The sequence below is a fragment of the Oncorhynchus keta genome, unplaced genomic scaffold (assembly GCF_023373465.1).
Source record: "Oncorhynchus keta strain PuntledgeMale-10-30-2019 unplaced genomic scaffold, Oket_V2 Un_contig_8718_pilon_pilon, whole genome shotgun sequence".
NCBI lineage: Eukaryota > Metazoa > Chordata > Actinopteri > Salmoniformes > Salmonidae > Oncorhynchus > Oncorhynchus keta.
The window spans coordinates 80028-96593 of NW_026290199.1; the positions used below are offsets into that span (position 1 = coordinate 80028).

General features: G+C 45.7%; 1 protein-coding gene across 1 annotated transcript in view; it reads right to left on the reverse strand.

The window, feature by feature from the left end:
- Positions 1-3025: 3025 nt before the first annotated feature.
- LOC118379256 (serine/threonine-protein kinase 31) overlaps positions 3026-16566 on the reverse strand; it is a 61906-nt gene continuing 48365 nt past the window's right edge. Inside the window, exons 23-26 of the mRNA XM_052512582.1 lie at positions 6106-6255; positions 4066-4197; positions 3672-3746; positions 3026-3496 (exon numbers count right to left, since the gene is read on the reverse strand). Of these exons, the coding sequence (XP_052368542.1) occupies positions 3395-3496; positions 3672-3746; positions 4066-4197; positions 6106-6255 (459 nt within the window). The 3' untranslated portion in view covers positions 3026-3394. The remainder of the gene's footprint in view (positions 3497-3671; positions 3747-4065; positions 4198-6105; positions 6256-16566) is intronic.

Genomic DNA, 16566 nt, shown 5'->3' on the forward strand with positions numbered 1-16566 from the left:
ACAACAAGGAAGTAACCATTCCCAGACAGGCAGAAGATGAGCAGCAGTAGTCCTCTCTCATGGAAGCCTGATGTTCCACATCAGAACAACAAGGAAGTAACCATTCCCAGACAGGCAGAAGATGGGCAGCAGTAGTCCTCTCTCATGGAAGCCTGATGTTCCACATCAGAACAACAAGGATTAAGGAAGTAACCATTCCCAGACAGGCAGAAGATGGGCAGCAGTAGTCCTCTCTCATGGAAGCCTGATGTTCCACATCAGAACAACAAGGATTAAGGAAGTAACCATTCCCAGACAGGCAGAAGATGGGCAGCAGTAGTCCTCTCTCATGGAAGCCTGATGTTCCACATCAGAACAACAAGGAAGTAACCATTCCCAGACAGGCAGAAGATGGGCAGCAGTAGTCCTCTCTCATGGAAGCCTGATGTTCCACATCAGAACAACAAGGATTAAGGAAGTAACCATTCCCAGACAGGCAGAAGATGGACAGCAGTAGTCCTCTCTCATGGAAGCCTGATGTTCCACATCAGAACAACAAGGAAGTAACCATTCCCAGACAGGCAGAAGATGGGCAGCAGTAGTCCTCTCTCATGGAAGCCTGATGTTCCACGTCAGAACAACAAGGAAGTAACCATTCCCAGACAGGCAGAAGATGAGCAGCAGTAGTCCTCTCTCATGGAAGCCTGATGTTCCACATCAGAACAACAAGGAAGTAACCATTCCCAGACAGGCAGAAGATGGGCAGCAGTAGTCCTCTCTCATGGAAGCCTGATGTTCCACATCAGAACAACAAGGAAGTAACCATTCCCAGACAGGCAGAAGATGGGCAGCAGTAGTCCTCTCTCATGGAAGCCTGATGTTCCACATCAGAACAACAAGGATTAAGGAAGTAACCATTCCCAGACAGGCAGAAGATGGGCAGCAGTAGTCCTCTCTCATGGAAGCCTAATGTTCCACATCAGAACAACAAGGAAGTAACCATTCCCAGACAGGCAGAAGATGGGCAGCAGTAGTCCTCTCTCATGGAAGCCTGATGTTCCACATCAGAACAACAAGGATTAAGGAAGTAACCATTCCCAGACAGGCAGAAGATGGGCAGCAGTAGTCCTCTCTCATGGAAGCCTAATGTTCCACATCAGAACAACAAGGAAGTAACCATTCCCAGACAGGCAGAAGATGGGCAGCAGTAGTCCTCTCTCATGGAAGCCTGATGTTCCACATCAGAACAACAAAGATTAAGGAAGTAACCATTCCCAGATAAGGACAAGCCCATATACACATCTGGCTCCATATGGAATGAGGCATTGAAGCAAAACATCTTTAGTATTTTTACTCCAGCAGTTTGGATATGAAATGAAATGATGAGAATATGAAATGAAATTATGAGGATATGAAATGAAATGACGAGGATATGAAATGAAATGACGAGGATATGAAATGAAATGATGAGGATATGAAATGATATGATGAGGATATTGAAAGGAATGATGAGGATATGAAATGGAATCAGAACATGAGGATATGAAATGAAATGATGAGAAGATATGAAATGAAATCATGAAGCCTGATGTTCCAAATCAGGAATGATGAGGATATGAAATGATGAGGATATGAAATGGATATGAATGAGGATATGAAATGAAATCCAGATGATATGAAATGGAATGATGAGAATATGAAATGAAATGACGAGGATATGAAATGAAATGACGAGGATATGAAATGAAATGATGAGGATATGAAATGATATGATGAGGATATGAAATGGAATGATGAGGATATGAAATTAAATGATGAGGATATGAAATGAAATGATGAGGATATGAAATGAAATGATGAGGATATGAAATGATGAGGATATGAAATGAAATGATGAGGATATGAAATGAAATGATGAGGATATGAAATGATATGATGAGGATATGAAATTAAATGATGAGGATATGAAATTAAATGATGAGGATATGAAATGAAATGATGATATGAAATGGAATGATGAGGATATGAAATGAAATGATGATATGAAATGAAATGATGAGGATATGAAATGGAATGATGAGGATATGAAATGGAATGATGAGGATATGAAATGAAATGATGAGGATATGAAATGAAATGATGAGGATATGAAATGAAATGATGAGGATATGAAATGGAAATGATGAGGATATGAAATGAAATGATGAGGATATGAAATGGAATGATGAGGATATGAAATGAAATGATGAGGATATGAAATGAAATGATGAGGATATGAAATGAAATGATGAGAATATGAAATGAAATGATGAGGATATGAAATGAAATGATGAGGATATGAAATGAAATGATGAGGATATGAAATGATATGATGAGGAATATGAAATGGAATGATGAGGATATGAAATGGAATGATGAGGATATGAAATGGAATGATGAGGATATGAAATGGAATGATGAGGATATGAAATGGAATGATGAGGATATGAAATGGAATGATGAGGATATGAAATGAAATGATGAGGATATGAAATGGAATGATGAGGATATGAAATGGAATGATGATATGAAATGAGGATATTAAATTAAATGATGAGAATGAGGCAAAAATACAATATGAACATTGTGTTTTGACAGATGGAAAATAAGACAACAAAAAAAGCTCCACTTCTAATGAATCTCTCCAAATCAAAGGACATTTAGAGACATTTAGAGCAAAACCATCTACCCGCAGTTCTGTAAAATAGGGGCACGTAGGGGGGCACAAAAATCTGACCGTAGTTTTCAACCAGTGAAGGGTGAGAAAACATGTAATGATAACCATTTTGTCGGGGGAGCGTTTTCCAAGGGATTTTCAGAGATTTTACAGTAGATTGATGCTGACAACATCCCGATCAGGCAAGTCAGGAGACAGTCAGCAACAGAGCACAGAACTAGTGTTAAAGAGTACACAGCAGCAACAACTCTAACTTCTTAGAACCGAAAGCATTGTACTGGTGGTGGTTCCCTTTGAGTTCTAAATGAGACCAGGTCCATACAGATCAGGTCCATCTCAGAACGTGTATTTTATTTACTCTAGAAAGTGACAACTGCAAGACAGGGTACTCCAACATCACCTAGTTACTGAACAGAACATTTAAAAAAGGAAAATAATATACAGTTAAACAACATGATACTGTGCTTTTAAATCAGCAGACTGACAAATATATTGTGCTTTTATATTGGGATTTCAACAAAACATTGTAGTATTGAAGTAGTCTGGATACTGGTCTGTTTAGACATTATTCCACTTCTTGACATAGTAAACTATATTTGGCATGTCACGGAGTGGAATGTTAGCTAAACAGACGTTACCCAGGCTGGTATTAAAGTCAAACTGTCGACCAAACTATCCCAGTATGTACCGGTTGCCTGGTTACTGGTCAGACAGGAAGTAGTCATCAGCCAGGGTCTCAGCAGCAGTCAGTCTTCCAACACACACCAGCAGCTTAGACAGCAGGGCTTGGAGTTTGTCCTCCTGGACAAGAGGACACACAACATCCTTTAAGCACTTTGTGACTGTCTTTCAATGGAAAACGAGTTAAAAATGACATGTATTATTCTCCTAATTAAAACTGACCTGTACTTTAGGAACAAAAATAAAATGCATTCTAAATTAATTGAAGCATGAAAAGGCCATCAGGGTTACTGACCAGTTTCACTCCGCTGATATCCAGGGCCAGTCTGCTGCCACTATCCAGATCCCCGTTGAACCCTGGGGCATGCAGCTGCAGACAGAGTTGTGGAAGCCAAAACATAAATGGTATGGACCCAACTGCTTACGGAGAGCTTCTTTTCAACAAGTCTATTTTCTCCAACAAGTCAAGTTTCTCCAGATGAATATTCAATGTTATCATTAACTTCTGCTAATGATTTCTCCTGTATGACATGTCAGAGTTCCCCTGAATCCCCTTAAAATACATATCAATTCCTGCTGTATTCCACTCTGTCCCAAAGCTGCTTGACCCCGAGCTATAGAGCCACCCATCTCGTGTTATACAGAGACCTGGGCTGATCTACAGAGAGGGCAACATGAAGGTGTTTTACCCAGAACAGCAGGCAGCCGTAGGAGTACATGTCACAGGCTGGAGTAGGAGGTGTGCCTTGTGTCTGACGGAGCTCTGGGGCCACCAGGCTGATAGAGCCGGCCACCATCCCACTGTCCACTGCCCTCTGTACCTGGAACCAACATGGTACGTACAACCATGAAACAACCATATGTAGCGCTCATTCAGACAGGTGTAAACGAAACCAAGGTACATGAGATAGTGTATTTAAAATGGAGGGGGGAAAACAGTTGTTTTTGTTTGATGAGAGACATGTGGTAAATTAGGGTTGTGCTGTCCATTCATGTTTTTTGTATGATCAGGCCACACCCGGCCATGATTACAGACACCTGTAGGTGTCCTTTGACACTATATAAACTAGTTGTAATTATACCCTGATGAAGACAGCTTGTCTGTTGAAACGTTGGTTATTAGGTTATTAAATTATTACATCTGAGCTCCTAGTGTGCAGTTCTCCTTTAATTTGAAGTGTTCTACTCCGCTAGCCAGCACCTCTCCTAAACAGGTGTTCTACTCCGCTAGCCAGCACCTCTCCTAAACAGGTGTTCTACTCCGCTAGCCAGCACCTCTCCTAAACAGGTGTTCTACTCCGCTAGCCAGCACCTCTCCTAAACAGGTGTTCTACTCCGCTAGCCAGCACCTCTCCTAAACAGGTGTTCTACTCCGCTAGCCAGCACCTCTCCTAAACAGGTGTTCTACTCCGCTAGCCAGCTCCTCTCCTAAACAGGTGTTCCTCTAAACAGGTGTTCTCCGCTAGCCAGCACCTCTCCTAAACAGGTGTTCTACTCCGCTAGCCAGCACCTCTCCTAAACAGGTGTTCTACTCCGCTAGCCAGCACCTCTCCTAAACAGGTGTTCTACTCCGCTAGCCAGCACCTCTCCTAAACAGGTGTTCTACTCCGCTAGCCAGCACCTCTCCTAAACAGGTGTTCTACTCCGCTAGCCAGCTCCTCTCCTAAACAGGTGTTCTACTCCGCTAGCCAGCACCTCTCCTAAACAGGTGTTCTACTCCGCTAGCCAGCTCCTCTCCTAAACAGGTGTTCTACTCCGCTAGCCAGCTCCTCTCCTAAACAGGTGTTCTACTCCGCTAGCCAGCACCTCTCCTAAACAGGTGTTCTACTCCGCTAGCCAGCACCTCTCCTAAACAGGTGTTCTACTCCGCTAGCCAGCACCTCTCCTAAACAGGTGTTCTACTCCGCTAGCCAGCTAAACAGCTAGCCTCTCCTAAACAGGTGTTCTACTCCGCTAGCCAGCACCTCTCCTAAACAGGTGTTCTACTCCGCTAGCCAGCTCCTCTCCTAAACAGGTGTTCTACTCCGCTAGCCAGCACCTCTCCTAAACAGGTGTTCTACTCCGCTAGCCAGCACCTCTCCTAAACAGGTGTTCTACTCCGCTAGCCAGCACCTCTCCTAAACAGGTGTTCTACTCCGCTAGCCAGCACCTCTCCTAAACAGGTGTTCTACTCCGCTAGCCAGCACCTCTCCTAAACAGGTGTTCTACTCCGCTAGCCAGCACCTCTCCTAAACAGGTGTTCTACTCCGCTAGCCAGCACCTCTCCTAAACAGGTGTTCTACTCCGCTAGCCAGCTCCTCTCCTAAACAGGTGTTCTACTCCGCTAGCCAGCTCCTCTCCTAAACAGGTGTTCTACTCCGCTAGCCAGCACCTCTCCTAAACAGGTGTTCTACTCCGCTAGCCAGCACCTCTCCTAAACAGGTGTTCTACTCCGCTAGCCAGCACCTCTCCTAAACAGGTGTTCTACTCCGCTAGCCAGCACCTCTCCTAAACAGGTGTTCTACTCCGCTAGCCAGCACCTCTCCTAAACAGGTGTTCTACTCCGCTAGCCAGCTCCTCTCCTAAACAGGTGTTCTACTCCGCTAGCCAGCTCCTCTCCTAAACAGGTGTTCTACTCCGCTAGCCAGCACCTCTTCTAAACAGGTGTTCTACTCCGCTAGCCAGCACCTCTTCTAAACAGGTGTGCGTTTCTTTAGCCTCCACGTTAGGATTGAGGAAAGGCTACTCACAGGAGTCTTTATGAAGTCGTAGTCTCCCACCATGCCTTGGTGTCGGTGGAGGACGAAGACGTTGTTGGGGTTGAGGGAGGCATGGGTGACACCTGCAGCGTGGAGGGCCTGGAGGCCCCTGGCCACGCCTCTCATCACCTTCACAGTCTCCTGATGGGAGAGACAGGACAGTAGGTCAATGTGTTATACTACCAGTCTGATGGGAGAGACAGGACAGTAAGGTCAATGTGTTATACTACCAGTCTGATGGGAGAGACAGGACAGTAGGTCAATGTGTTATACTACCAGTCTCCTGATGGGAGAGACAGGACAGTAGGTCAATGTGTTATACTACCAGTCTCCTGACAGGTGAGACAGGACAGTAGGTCAATGTGTTATACTACCAGTCTCCTGATGGGAGAGACAGGACAGTAGGTCAATGTGTTATACTACCAGTCTGATGGGAAGACAGGACAGTAGGTCAATGTGTTATACTACCAGTCTCCTACCAGATGGGAGAGACAGGACAGGAGGTCAATGTGTTATACTACCAGTCTGATGGGCCAGACAGGACAGGAGGTCAATGTGTTATACTACCAGTCTCTGATGGGAGAGACAGGACAGTAGGTCAATGTGTTATACTACCAGTCTGATGGGAGAGACAGGACAGGAGGTCAATGTGTTATACTACCAGTCTGATGGGAGAGACAGGACAGTAGGTCAATGTGTTATACTACCAGTCTCCTGATGGGAGAGACAGGACAGGAGGTCAATGTGTTATACTACCAGTCTACTGATGGGAGAGACAGGACAGGAGGTCAATGTGTTATACTACCAGTCTGATGGGAGAGACAGGACAGGAGGTCAATGTGTTATACTACCAGTCTCTGATGGGAGAGACAGGACAGTAGGTCAATGTGTTATACTACTGGGAAGACAGGACAGTAGGTCAATGTGTTCTACTACCAGTCTCCTGATGGGAGAGACAGGACAGTAGGTCAATGTGTTATACTACCAGTCTGATGGGAGAGACAGGGTAGGTCAATGTGTTATACTACCAGTCTCCTGATGGGAGAGACAGGACAGTAGGTCAATGTGTTATACTACCAGTCTGATGGGAGAGACAGGACAGTAGGTCAATGTGTTATACTACCAGTCTGATGGGAGAGACAGGACAGTAGGTCAATGTGTTATACTACCAGTCTGATGGGAGAGACAGGACAGTAGGTCAATGTGTTATACTACCAGTCTCTGATGGGAGAGACAGGACAGTAGGTCAATGTGTTATACTACCAGTCTGATGGGAGAGACAGGACAGGAGGTCAATGTGTTATACTACCAGTCTCCTGATGGGAGAGACAGGACAGGAGGTCAATGTGTTATACTACCAGTCTGATGGGAGAGACAGGACAGGAGGTCAATGTGTTATACTACCAGTCTGATGGGAGAGACAGGACAGGAGGTCAATGTGTTATACTACCAGTCTGATGGGAGAGACAGGACAGGAGGTCAATGTGTTATACTACCAGTCTGATGGGAGAGACAGGACAGTAGGTCAATGTGTTATACTACCAGTCTCCTGATGGGAGAGACAGGACAGTAGGTCAATGTGTTATACTACCAGTCTGATGGGAGAGACAGGACAGGAGGTCAATGTGTTATACTACCAGTCTCTGATGGGAGAGACAGGACAGTAGGTCAATGTGTTATACTACCAGTCTGATGGGAGAGACAGGACAGTAGGTCAATGTGTTATACTACCAGTCTCCTGATGGGAGAGACAGGACAGTAGGTCAATGTGTTATACTACCAGTCTCTGATGGGAGAGACAGGACAGTAGGTCAATGTGTTATACTACCAGTCTGATGGGAGAGACAGGACAGTAGGTCAATGTGTTATACTACCAGTCTGATGGGAGAGACAGGACAGTAGGTCAATGTGTTATACTACCAGTCTCCTGATGGGAGAGACAGGACAGTAGGTCAATGTGTTATACTACCAGTCTGATGGGAGAGACAGGACAGTAGGTCAATGTGTTATACTACCAGTCTCCTGATGGGAGAGACAGGACAGTAGGTCAATGTGTTATACTACCAGTCTCCTGATGGGAGAGACAGGACAGTAGGTCAATGTGTTATACTACCAGTCTCCTGATGGGAGAGACAGGACAGTAGGTCAATGTGTTATACTACCAGTCTCCTGATGGGAGAGACAGGACAGTAGGTCAATGTGTTATACTACCAGTCTCCTGATGGGAGAGACAGGACAGTAGGTCAATGTGTTATACTACCAGTCTGATGGGAGAGACAGGACAGGAGGTCAATGTGTTATACTACCAGTCTGATGGGAGAGACAGGACAGGAGGTCAATGTGTTATACTACCAGTCTCCTGATGGGAGAGACAGGACAGTAGGTCAATGTGTTATACTACCAGTCTACTGATGGGAGAGACAGGACAGGAGGTCAATGTGTTATACTACCAGTCTGATGGGAGAGACAGGACAGGAGGTCAATGTGTTATACTACCAGTCTGATGGGAGAGACAGGACAGGAGGTCAATGTGTTATACTACCAGTCTGATGGGAGAGACAGGACAGGAGGTCAATGTGTTATACTACCAGTCTGATGGGAGAGACAGGACAGTAGGTCAATGTGTTATACTACCAGTCTCCTGATGGGAGAGACAGGACAGGAGGTCAATGTGTTATACTACCAGTCTGATGGGAGAGACAGGACAGTAGGTCAATGTGTTATACTACCAGTCTCCTGATGGGAGAGACAGGACAGTAGGTCAATGTGTTCTACTACCAGTCTGATGGGAGAGACAGGACAGGAGGTCAATGTGTTATACTACCAGTCTGATGGGAGAGACAGGACAGGAGGTCAATGTGTTATACTACCAGTCTCCTGATGGGAGAGACAGGACAGGAGGTCAATGTGTTATACTACCAGTCTGATGGGAGAGACAGGACAGGAGGTCAATGTGTTATACTACCAGTCTGATGGGAGAGACAGGACAGGAGGTCAATGTGTTATACTACCAGTCTCCTGATGGGAGAGACAGGACAGTAGGTCAATGTGTTATACTACCAGTCTGATGGGAGAGACAGGACAGTAGGTCAATGTGTTATACTACCAGTCTCTGATGGGAGAGACAGGACAGTAGGTCAATGTGTTATACTACCAGTCTCCTGATGGGAGAGACAGGACAGTAGGTCAATGTGTTATACTACCAGTCTCTGATGGGAGAGACAGGACAGGAGGTCAATGTGTTATACTACCAGTCTCTGATGGGAGAGACAGGACAGGAGGTCAATGTGTTATACTACCAGTCTGATGGGAGAGACAGGACAGGAGGTCAATGTGTTATACTACCAGTCTGATGGGAGAGACAGGACAGGAGGTCAATGTGTTATACTACCAGTCTGATGGGAGAGACAGGACAGGAGGTCAATGTGTTATACTACCAGTCTGATGGGAGAGACAGGACAGTAGGTCAATGTGTTATACTACCAGTCTGATGGGAGAGACAGGACAGGAGGTCAATGTGTTATACTACCAGTCTGATGGGAGAGACAGGACAGTAGGTCAATGTGTTATACTACCAGTCTGATGGGAGAGACAGGACAGAGGTCAATGTGTTATACTACCAGTCTGATGGGAGAGACAGGACAGGAGGTCAATGTGTTATACTACCAGTCTGATGGGAGAGACCAGGTCAATGTGTTATACTACCAGTCTCTGATGGGAGAGACAGGACAGTAGGTCAATGTGTTATACTACCAGTCTCCTGATGGGAGAGACAGGACAGTAGGTCAATGTGTTATACTACCAGTCTGATGGGAGAGACAGGACAGTAGGTCAATGTGTTATACTACCAGTCTGATGGGAGAGACAGGACAGTAGGTCAATGTGTTATACTACCAGTCTCTGATGGGAGAGACAGGACAGGAGGTCAATGTGTTATACTACCAGTCTGATGGGAGAGACAGGACAGGAGGTCAATGTGTTATACTACCAGTCTGATGGGAGAGACAGGACCAGGTCAATGTGTTATACTACCAGTCTGATGGGAGAGACAGGACAGTAGGTCAATGTGTTATACTACCAGTCTCCTGATGGGAGAGACAGGACAGTAGGTCAATGTGTTATACTACCAGTCTGATGGGAGAACAGGACAGGAGGTCAATGTGTTATACTACCAGTCTGATGGGAGAGACAGGACAGTAGGTCAATGTGTTATACTACCAGTCTCTGATGGGAGAGACAGGACAGGAGGTCAATGTGTTATACTACCAGTCTGATGGGAGAGACAGGACAGTAGGTCAATGTGTTATACTACCAGTCTCTGATGGGAGAGACAGGACAGTAGGTCAATGTGTTATACTACCAGTCTCCTGATGGGAGAGACAGGACAGTAGGTCAATGTGTTATACTACCAGTCTCCTGATGGGAGAGACAGGACAGTAGGTCAATGTGTTATACTACCAGTCTCTGATGGGAGAGACAGGACAGTAGGTCAATGTGTTATACTACCAGTCTGATGGGAGAGACAGGACAGTAGGTCAATGTGTTATACTACCAGTCTCTGATGGGAGAGACAGGACAGTAGGTCAATGTGTTATACTACCAGTCTGATGGGAGAGACAGGACAGTAGGTCAATGTTTATACTACCAGTCTGATGGGAGAGACAGGACAGGAGGTCAATGTGTTATACTACCAGTCTGATGGGAGAGACAGGACAGGAGGTCAATGTGTTATACTACCAGTCTCTGATGGGAGAGACAGGACAGTAGGTCAATGTGTTATACTACCAGTCTCCTGATGGGAGAGACAGGACAGTAGGTCAATGTGTTATACTACCAGTCTCCTGATGGGAGAGACAGGACAGTAGGTCAATGTGTTATACTACCAGTCTCTGATGGGAGAGACAGGACAGTAGGTCAATGTGTTATACTACCAGTCTGATGGGAGAGACAGGACAGTAGGTCAATGTGTTATACTACCAGTCTGATGGGAGAGACAGGACAGTAGGTCAATGTGTTATACTACCAGTCTGATGGGAGAGACAGGACAGTAGGTCAATGTGTTATACTACCAGTCTCCTGATGGGAGAGACAGGACAGTAGGTCAATGTGTTATACTACCAGTCTGATGGGAGAGACAGGACAGTAGGTCAATGTGTTATACTACCAGTCTCCTGATGGGAGAGACAGGACAGTAGGTCAATGTGTTATACTACCAGTCTGATGGGAGAGACAGGACAGGAGGTCAATGTGTTATACTACCAGTCTGATGGGAGAGACAGGACAGGAGGTCAATGTGTTATACTACCAGTCTACTGATGGGAGAGACAGGACAGGAGGTCAATGTGTTATACTACCAGTCTCCTGATGGGAGAGACAGGACAGTAGGTCAATGTGTTATACTACCAGTCTCCTGATGGGAGAGACAGGACAGTAGGTCAATGTGTTATACTACCAGTCTGATGGGAGAGACAGGACAGTAGGTCAATGTGTTATACTACCAGTCTGATGGGAGAGACAGGACAGTAGGTCAATGTGTTATACTACCAGTCTCCTGATGGGAGAGACAGGACAGTAGGTCAATGTGTTATACTACCAGTCTCCTGATGGGAGAGACAGGACAGTAGGTCAATGTGTTATACTACCAGTCTCCTGATGGGAGAGACAGGACAGTAGGTCAATGTGTTATACTACCAGTCTGATGGGAGAGACAGGACAGTAGGTCAATGTGTTATACTACCAGTCTCTGATGGGAGAGACAGGACAGTAGGTCAATGTGTTATACTACCAGTCTCTGATGGGAGAGACAGGACAGGAGGTCAATGTGTTATACTACCAGTCTGATGGGAGAGACAGGACAGTAGGTCAATGTGTTATACTACCAGTCTGATGGGAGAGACAGGACAGTAGGTCAATGTGTTATACTACCAGTCTCCTGATGGGAGAGACAGGACAGTAGGTCAATGTGTTATACTACCAGTCTGATGGGAGAGACAGGACAGTAGGTCAATGTGTTATACTACCAGTCTGATGGGAGAGACAGGACAGGAGGTCAATGTGTTATACTACCAGTCTGATGGGAGAGACAGGACAGGAGGTCAATGTGTTATACTACCAGTCTGATGGGAGAGACAGGACAGGAGGTCAATGTGTTATACTACCAGTCTGATGGGAGAGACAGGACAGTAGGTCAATGTGTTATACTACCAGTCTCCTGATGGGAGAGACAGGACAGGAGGTCAATGTGTTATACTACCAGTCTCTGATGGGAGAGACAGGACAGTAGGTCAATGTGTTATACTACCAGTCTCCTGATGGGAGAGACAGGACAGGAGGTCAATGTGTTATACTACCAGTCTACTGATGGGAGAGACAGGACAGTAGGTCAATGTGTTATACTACCAGTCTGATGGGAGAGACAGGACAGTAGGTCAATGTGTTATACTACCAGTCTCCTGATGGGAGAGACAGGACAGTAGGTCAATGTGTTATACTACCAGTCTGATGGGAGAGACAGGACAGTAGGTCAATGTGTTATACTACCAGTCTGATGGGAGAGACAGGACAGGTCAATGTGTTATACTACCAGTCTCCTGATGGGAGAGACAGGACAGTAGGTCAATGTGTTATACTACCAGTCTCTGATGGGAGAGACAGGACAGGAGGTCAATGTGTTATACTACCAGTCTGATGGGAGAGACAGGACAGTAGGTCAATGTGTTATACTACCAGTCTCCTGATGGGAGAGACAGGACAGGAGGTCAATGTGTTATACTACCAGTCTCCTGATGGGAGAGACAGGACAGTAGGTCAATGTGTTATACTACCAGTCTGATGGGAGAGACAGGACAGTAGGTCAATGTGTTATACTACCAGTCTGATGGGAGAGACAGGACAGTAGGTCAATGTGTTATACTACCAGTCTGATGGGAGAGACAGGACAGTAGGTCAATGTGTTATACTACTAGTCTGATGGGAGAGACAGGACAGTAGGTCAATGTGTTATACTACCAGTCTCCTGATGGGAGAGACAGGACAGGAGGTCAATGTGTTATACTACCAGTCTCTGATGGGAGAGACAGGACAGTAGGTCAATGTGTTATACTACCAGTCTGATGGGAGAGACAGGACAGTAGGTCAATGTGTTATACTACCAGTCTCCTGATGGGAGAGACAAGACAGTAGGTCAATGTGTTATACTACCAGTCTGATGGGAGAGACAGGACAGGAGGTCAATGTGTTATACTACCAGTCTCCTGATGGGAGAGACAGGACAGGAGGTCAATGTGTTATACTACCAGTCTGATGGGAGAGACAGGACAGTAGGTCAATGTGTTATACTACCAGTCTCCTGATGGGAGAGACAGGACAGTAGGTCAATGTGTTATACTACCAGTCTGATGGGAGAGACAGGACAGTAGGTCAATGTGTTATACTACCAGTCTGATGGGAGAGACAGGACAGTAGGTCAATGTGTTATACTACCAGTCTGATGGGAGAGACAGGACAGTAGGTCAATGTGTTATACTACCAGTCTGATGGGAGAGACAGGACAGTAGGTCAATGTGTTATACTACCAGTCTGATGGGAGAGACAGGACAGTAGGTCAATGTGTTATACTACCAGTCTGATGGGAGAGACAGGACAGTAGGTCAATGTGTTATACTACCAGTCTGATGGGAGAGACAGGACAGTAGGTCAATGTGTTATACTACCAGTCTGATGGGAGAGACAGGACAGTAGGTCAATGTGTTATACTACCAGTCTGATGGGAGAGACAGGACAGTAGGTCAATGTGTTATACTACCAGTCTGATGGGAGAGACAGGACAGGAGGTCAATGTGTTATACTACCAGTCTGATGGGAGAGACAGGACAGTAGGTCAACTACCAGTCTGATGGGAGAGACAGGACAGTAGGTCAATGTGTTATACTACCAGTCTGATGGGAGAGACAGGACAGTAGGTCATGTGTTATACTACCAGTCTGATGGGAGAGACAGGACAGTAGGTCAATGTGTTATACTACCAGTCTCTGATGGGAGAGACAGGACAGTAGGTCAATGTGTTATACTACCAGTCTGATGGGAGAGACAGGACAGTAGGTCAATGTGTTATACTACCAGTCTCCTGATGGGAGAGACAGGACAGGAGGTCAATGTGTTATACTACCAGTCTGATGGGAGAGACAGGACAGTAGGTCAATGTGTTATACTACCAGTCTCCTGATGGGAGAGACAGGACAGTAGGTCAATGTGTTATACTACCAGTCTGATGGGAGAGACAGGACAGTAGGTCAATGTGTTATACTACCAGTCTGATGGGAGAGACAGGACAGTAGGTCAATGTGTTATACTACCAGTCTGATGGGAGAGACAGGACAGGAGGTCAATGTGTTATACTACCAGTCTCCTGATGGGAGAGACAGGACAGTAGGTCAATGTGTTATACTACCAGTCTGATGGGAGAGACAGGACAGGAGGTCAATGTGTTATACTACCAGTCTGATGGGAGAGACAGGACAGTAGGTCAATGTGTTATACTACCAGTCTCCTGATGGGAGAGACAGGACAGTAGGTCAATGTGTTATACTACCAGTCTGATGGGAGAGACAGGACAGTAGGTCAATGTGTTATACTACCAGTCTGATGGGAGAGACAGGACAGTAGGTCAATGTGTTATACTACCAGTCTCCTGATGGGAGAGACAGGACAGTAGGTCAATGTGTTATACTACCAGTCTGATGGGAGAGACAGGACAGTAGGTCAATGTGTTATACTACCAGTCTGATGGGAGAGACAGGACAGTAGGTCAATGTGTTATACTACCAGTCTGATGGGAGAGACAGGACAGTAGGTCAATGTGTTATACTACCAGTCTCTGATGGGAGAGACAGGACAGTAGGTCAATGTGTTATACTACCAGTCTGATGGGAGAGACAGGACAGTAGGTCAATGTGTTATACTACCAGTCTCCTGATGGGAGAGACAGGACAGTAGGTCAATGTGTTATACTACCAGTCTGATGGGAGAGACAGGACAGGAGGTCAATGTGTTATACTACCAGTCTCTGATGGGAGAGACAGGACAGGAGGTCAATGTGTTATACTACCAGTCTCCTGATGGGAGAGACAGGACAGGAGGTCAATGTGTTATACTACTAGACAGGACAGAGGTCAATGTGTTATACTACCAGTCTGATGGGAGAGACAGGACAGGAGGTCAATGTGTTATACTACCAGTCTGATGGGAGAGACAGGACAGGAGGTCAATGTGTTATACTACCAGTCTCTGATGGGAGAGACAGGACAGGAGGTCAATGTGTTATACTACCAGTCTGATGGGAGAGACAGGACAGGAGGTCAATGTGTTATACTACCAGTCTCCTGATGGGAGAGACAGGACAGTAGGTCAATGTGTTATACTACCAGTCTGATGGGAGAGACAGGACAGGAGGTCAATGTGTTATACTACCAGTCTGATGGGAGAGACAGGACAGTAGGTCAATGTGTTATACTACCAGTCTGATGGGAGAGACAGGACAGTAGGTCAATGTGTTATACTACCAGTCTCTGATGGGAGAGACAGGACAGTAGGTCAATGTGTTATACTACCAGTCTGATGGGAGAGACAGGACAGTAGGTCAATGTGTTATACTACCAGTCTGATGGGAGAGACAGGACAGTAGGTCAATGTGTTATACTACCAGTCTCTGATGGGAGAGACAGGACAGTAGGTCAATGTGTTATACTACCAGTCTGATGGGAGAGACAGGACAGTAGGTCAATGTGTTATACTACCAGTCTCTGATGGGAGAGACAGGACAGTAGGTCAATGTGTTATACTACCAGTCTGATGGGAGAGACAGGACAGGAGGTCAATGTGTTATACTACCAGTCTCTGATGGGAGAGACAGGACAGTAGGTCAATGTGTTATACTACCAGTCTCCTGATGGGAGAGACAGGACAGTAGGTCAATGTGTTATACTACCAGTCTCCTGATGGGAGAGACAGGACAGTAGGTCAATGTGTTATACTACCAGTCTCCTGATGGGAGAGACAGGACAGTAGGTCAATGTGTTATACTACCAGTCTGATGGGAGAGACAGGACAGTAGGTCAATGTGTTATACTACCAGTCTGATGGGAGAGACAGGACAGTAGGTCAATGTGTTATACTACCAGTCTGATGGGAGAGACAGGACTAGGTCAATGTGTTATACTACCAGTCTGATGGGAGAGACAGGACAGTAGGTCAATGTGTTATACTACCAGTCTCCTGATGGGAGAGACAGGACAGTAGGTCAATGTGTTATACTACCAGTCTGATGGGAGAGACAGGACTAGGTCAATGTGTTATACTACCAGTCTGATGGGAGAGACAGGACAGTAGGTCAATGTGTTATACTACCAGTCTGATGGGAGAGACAGGACAGTAGGTCAATGTGTTATACTACCA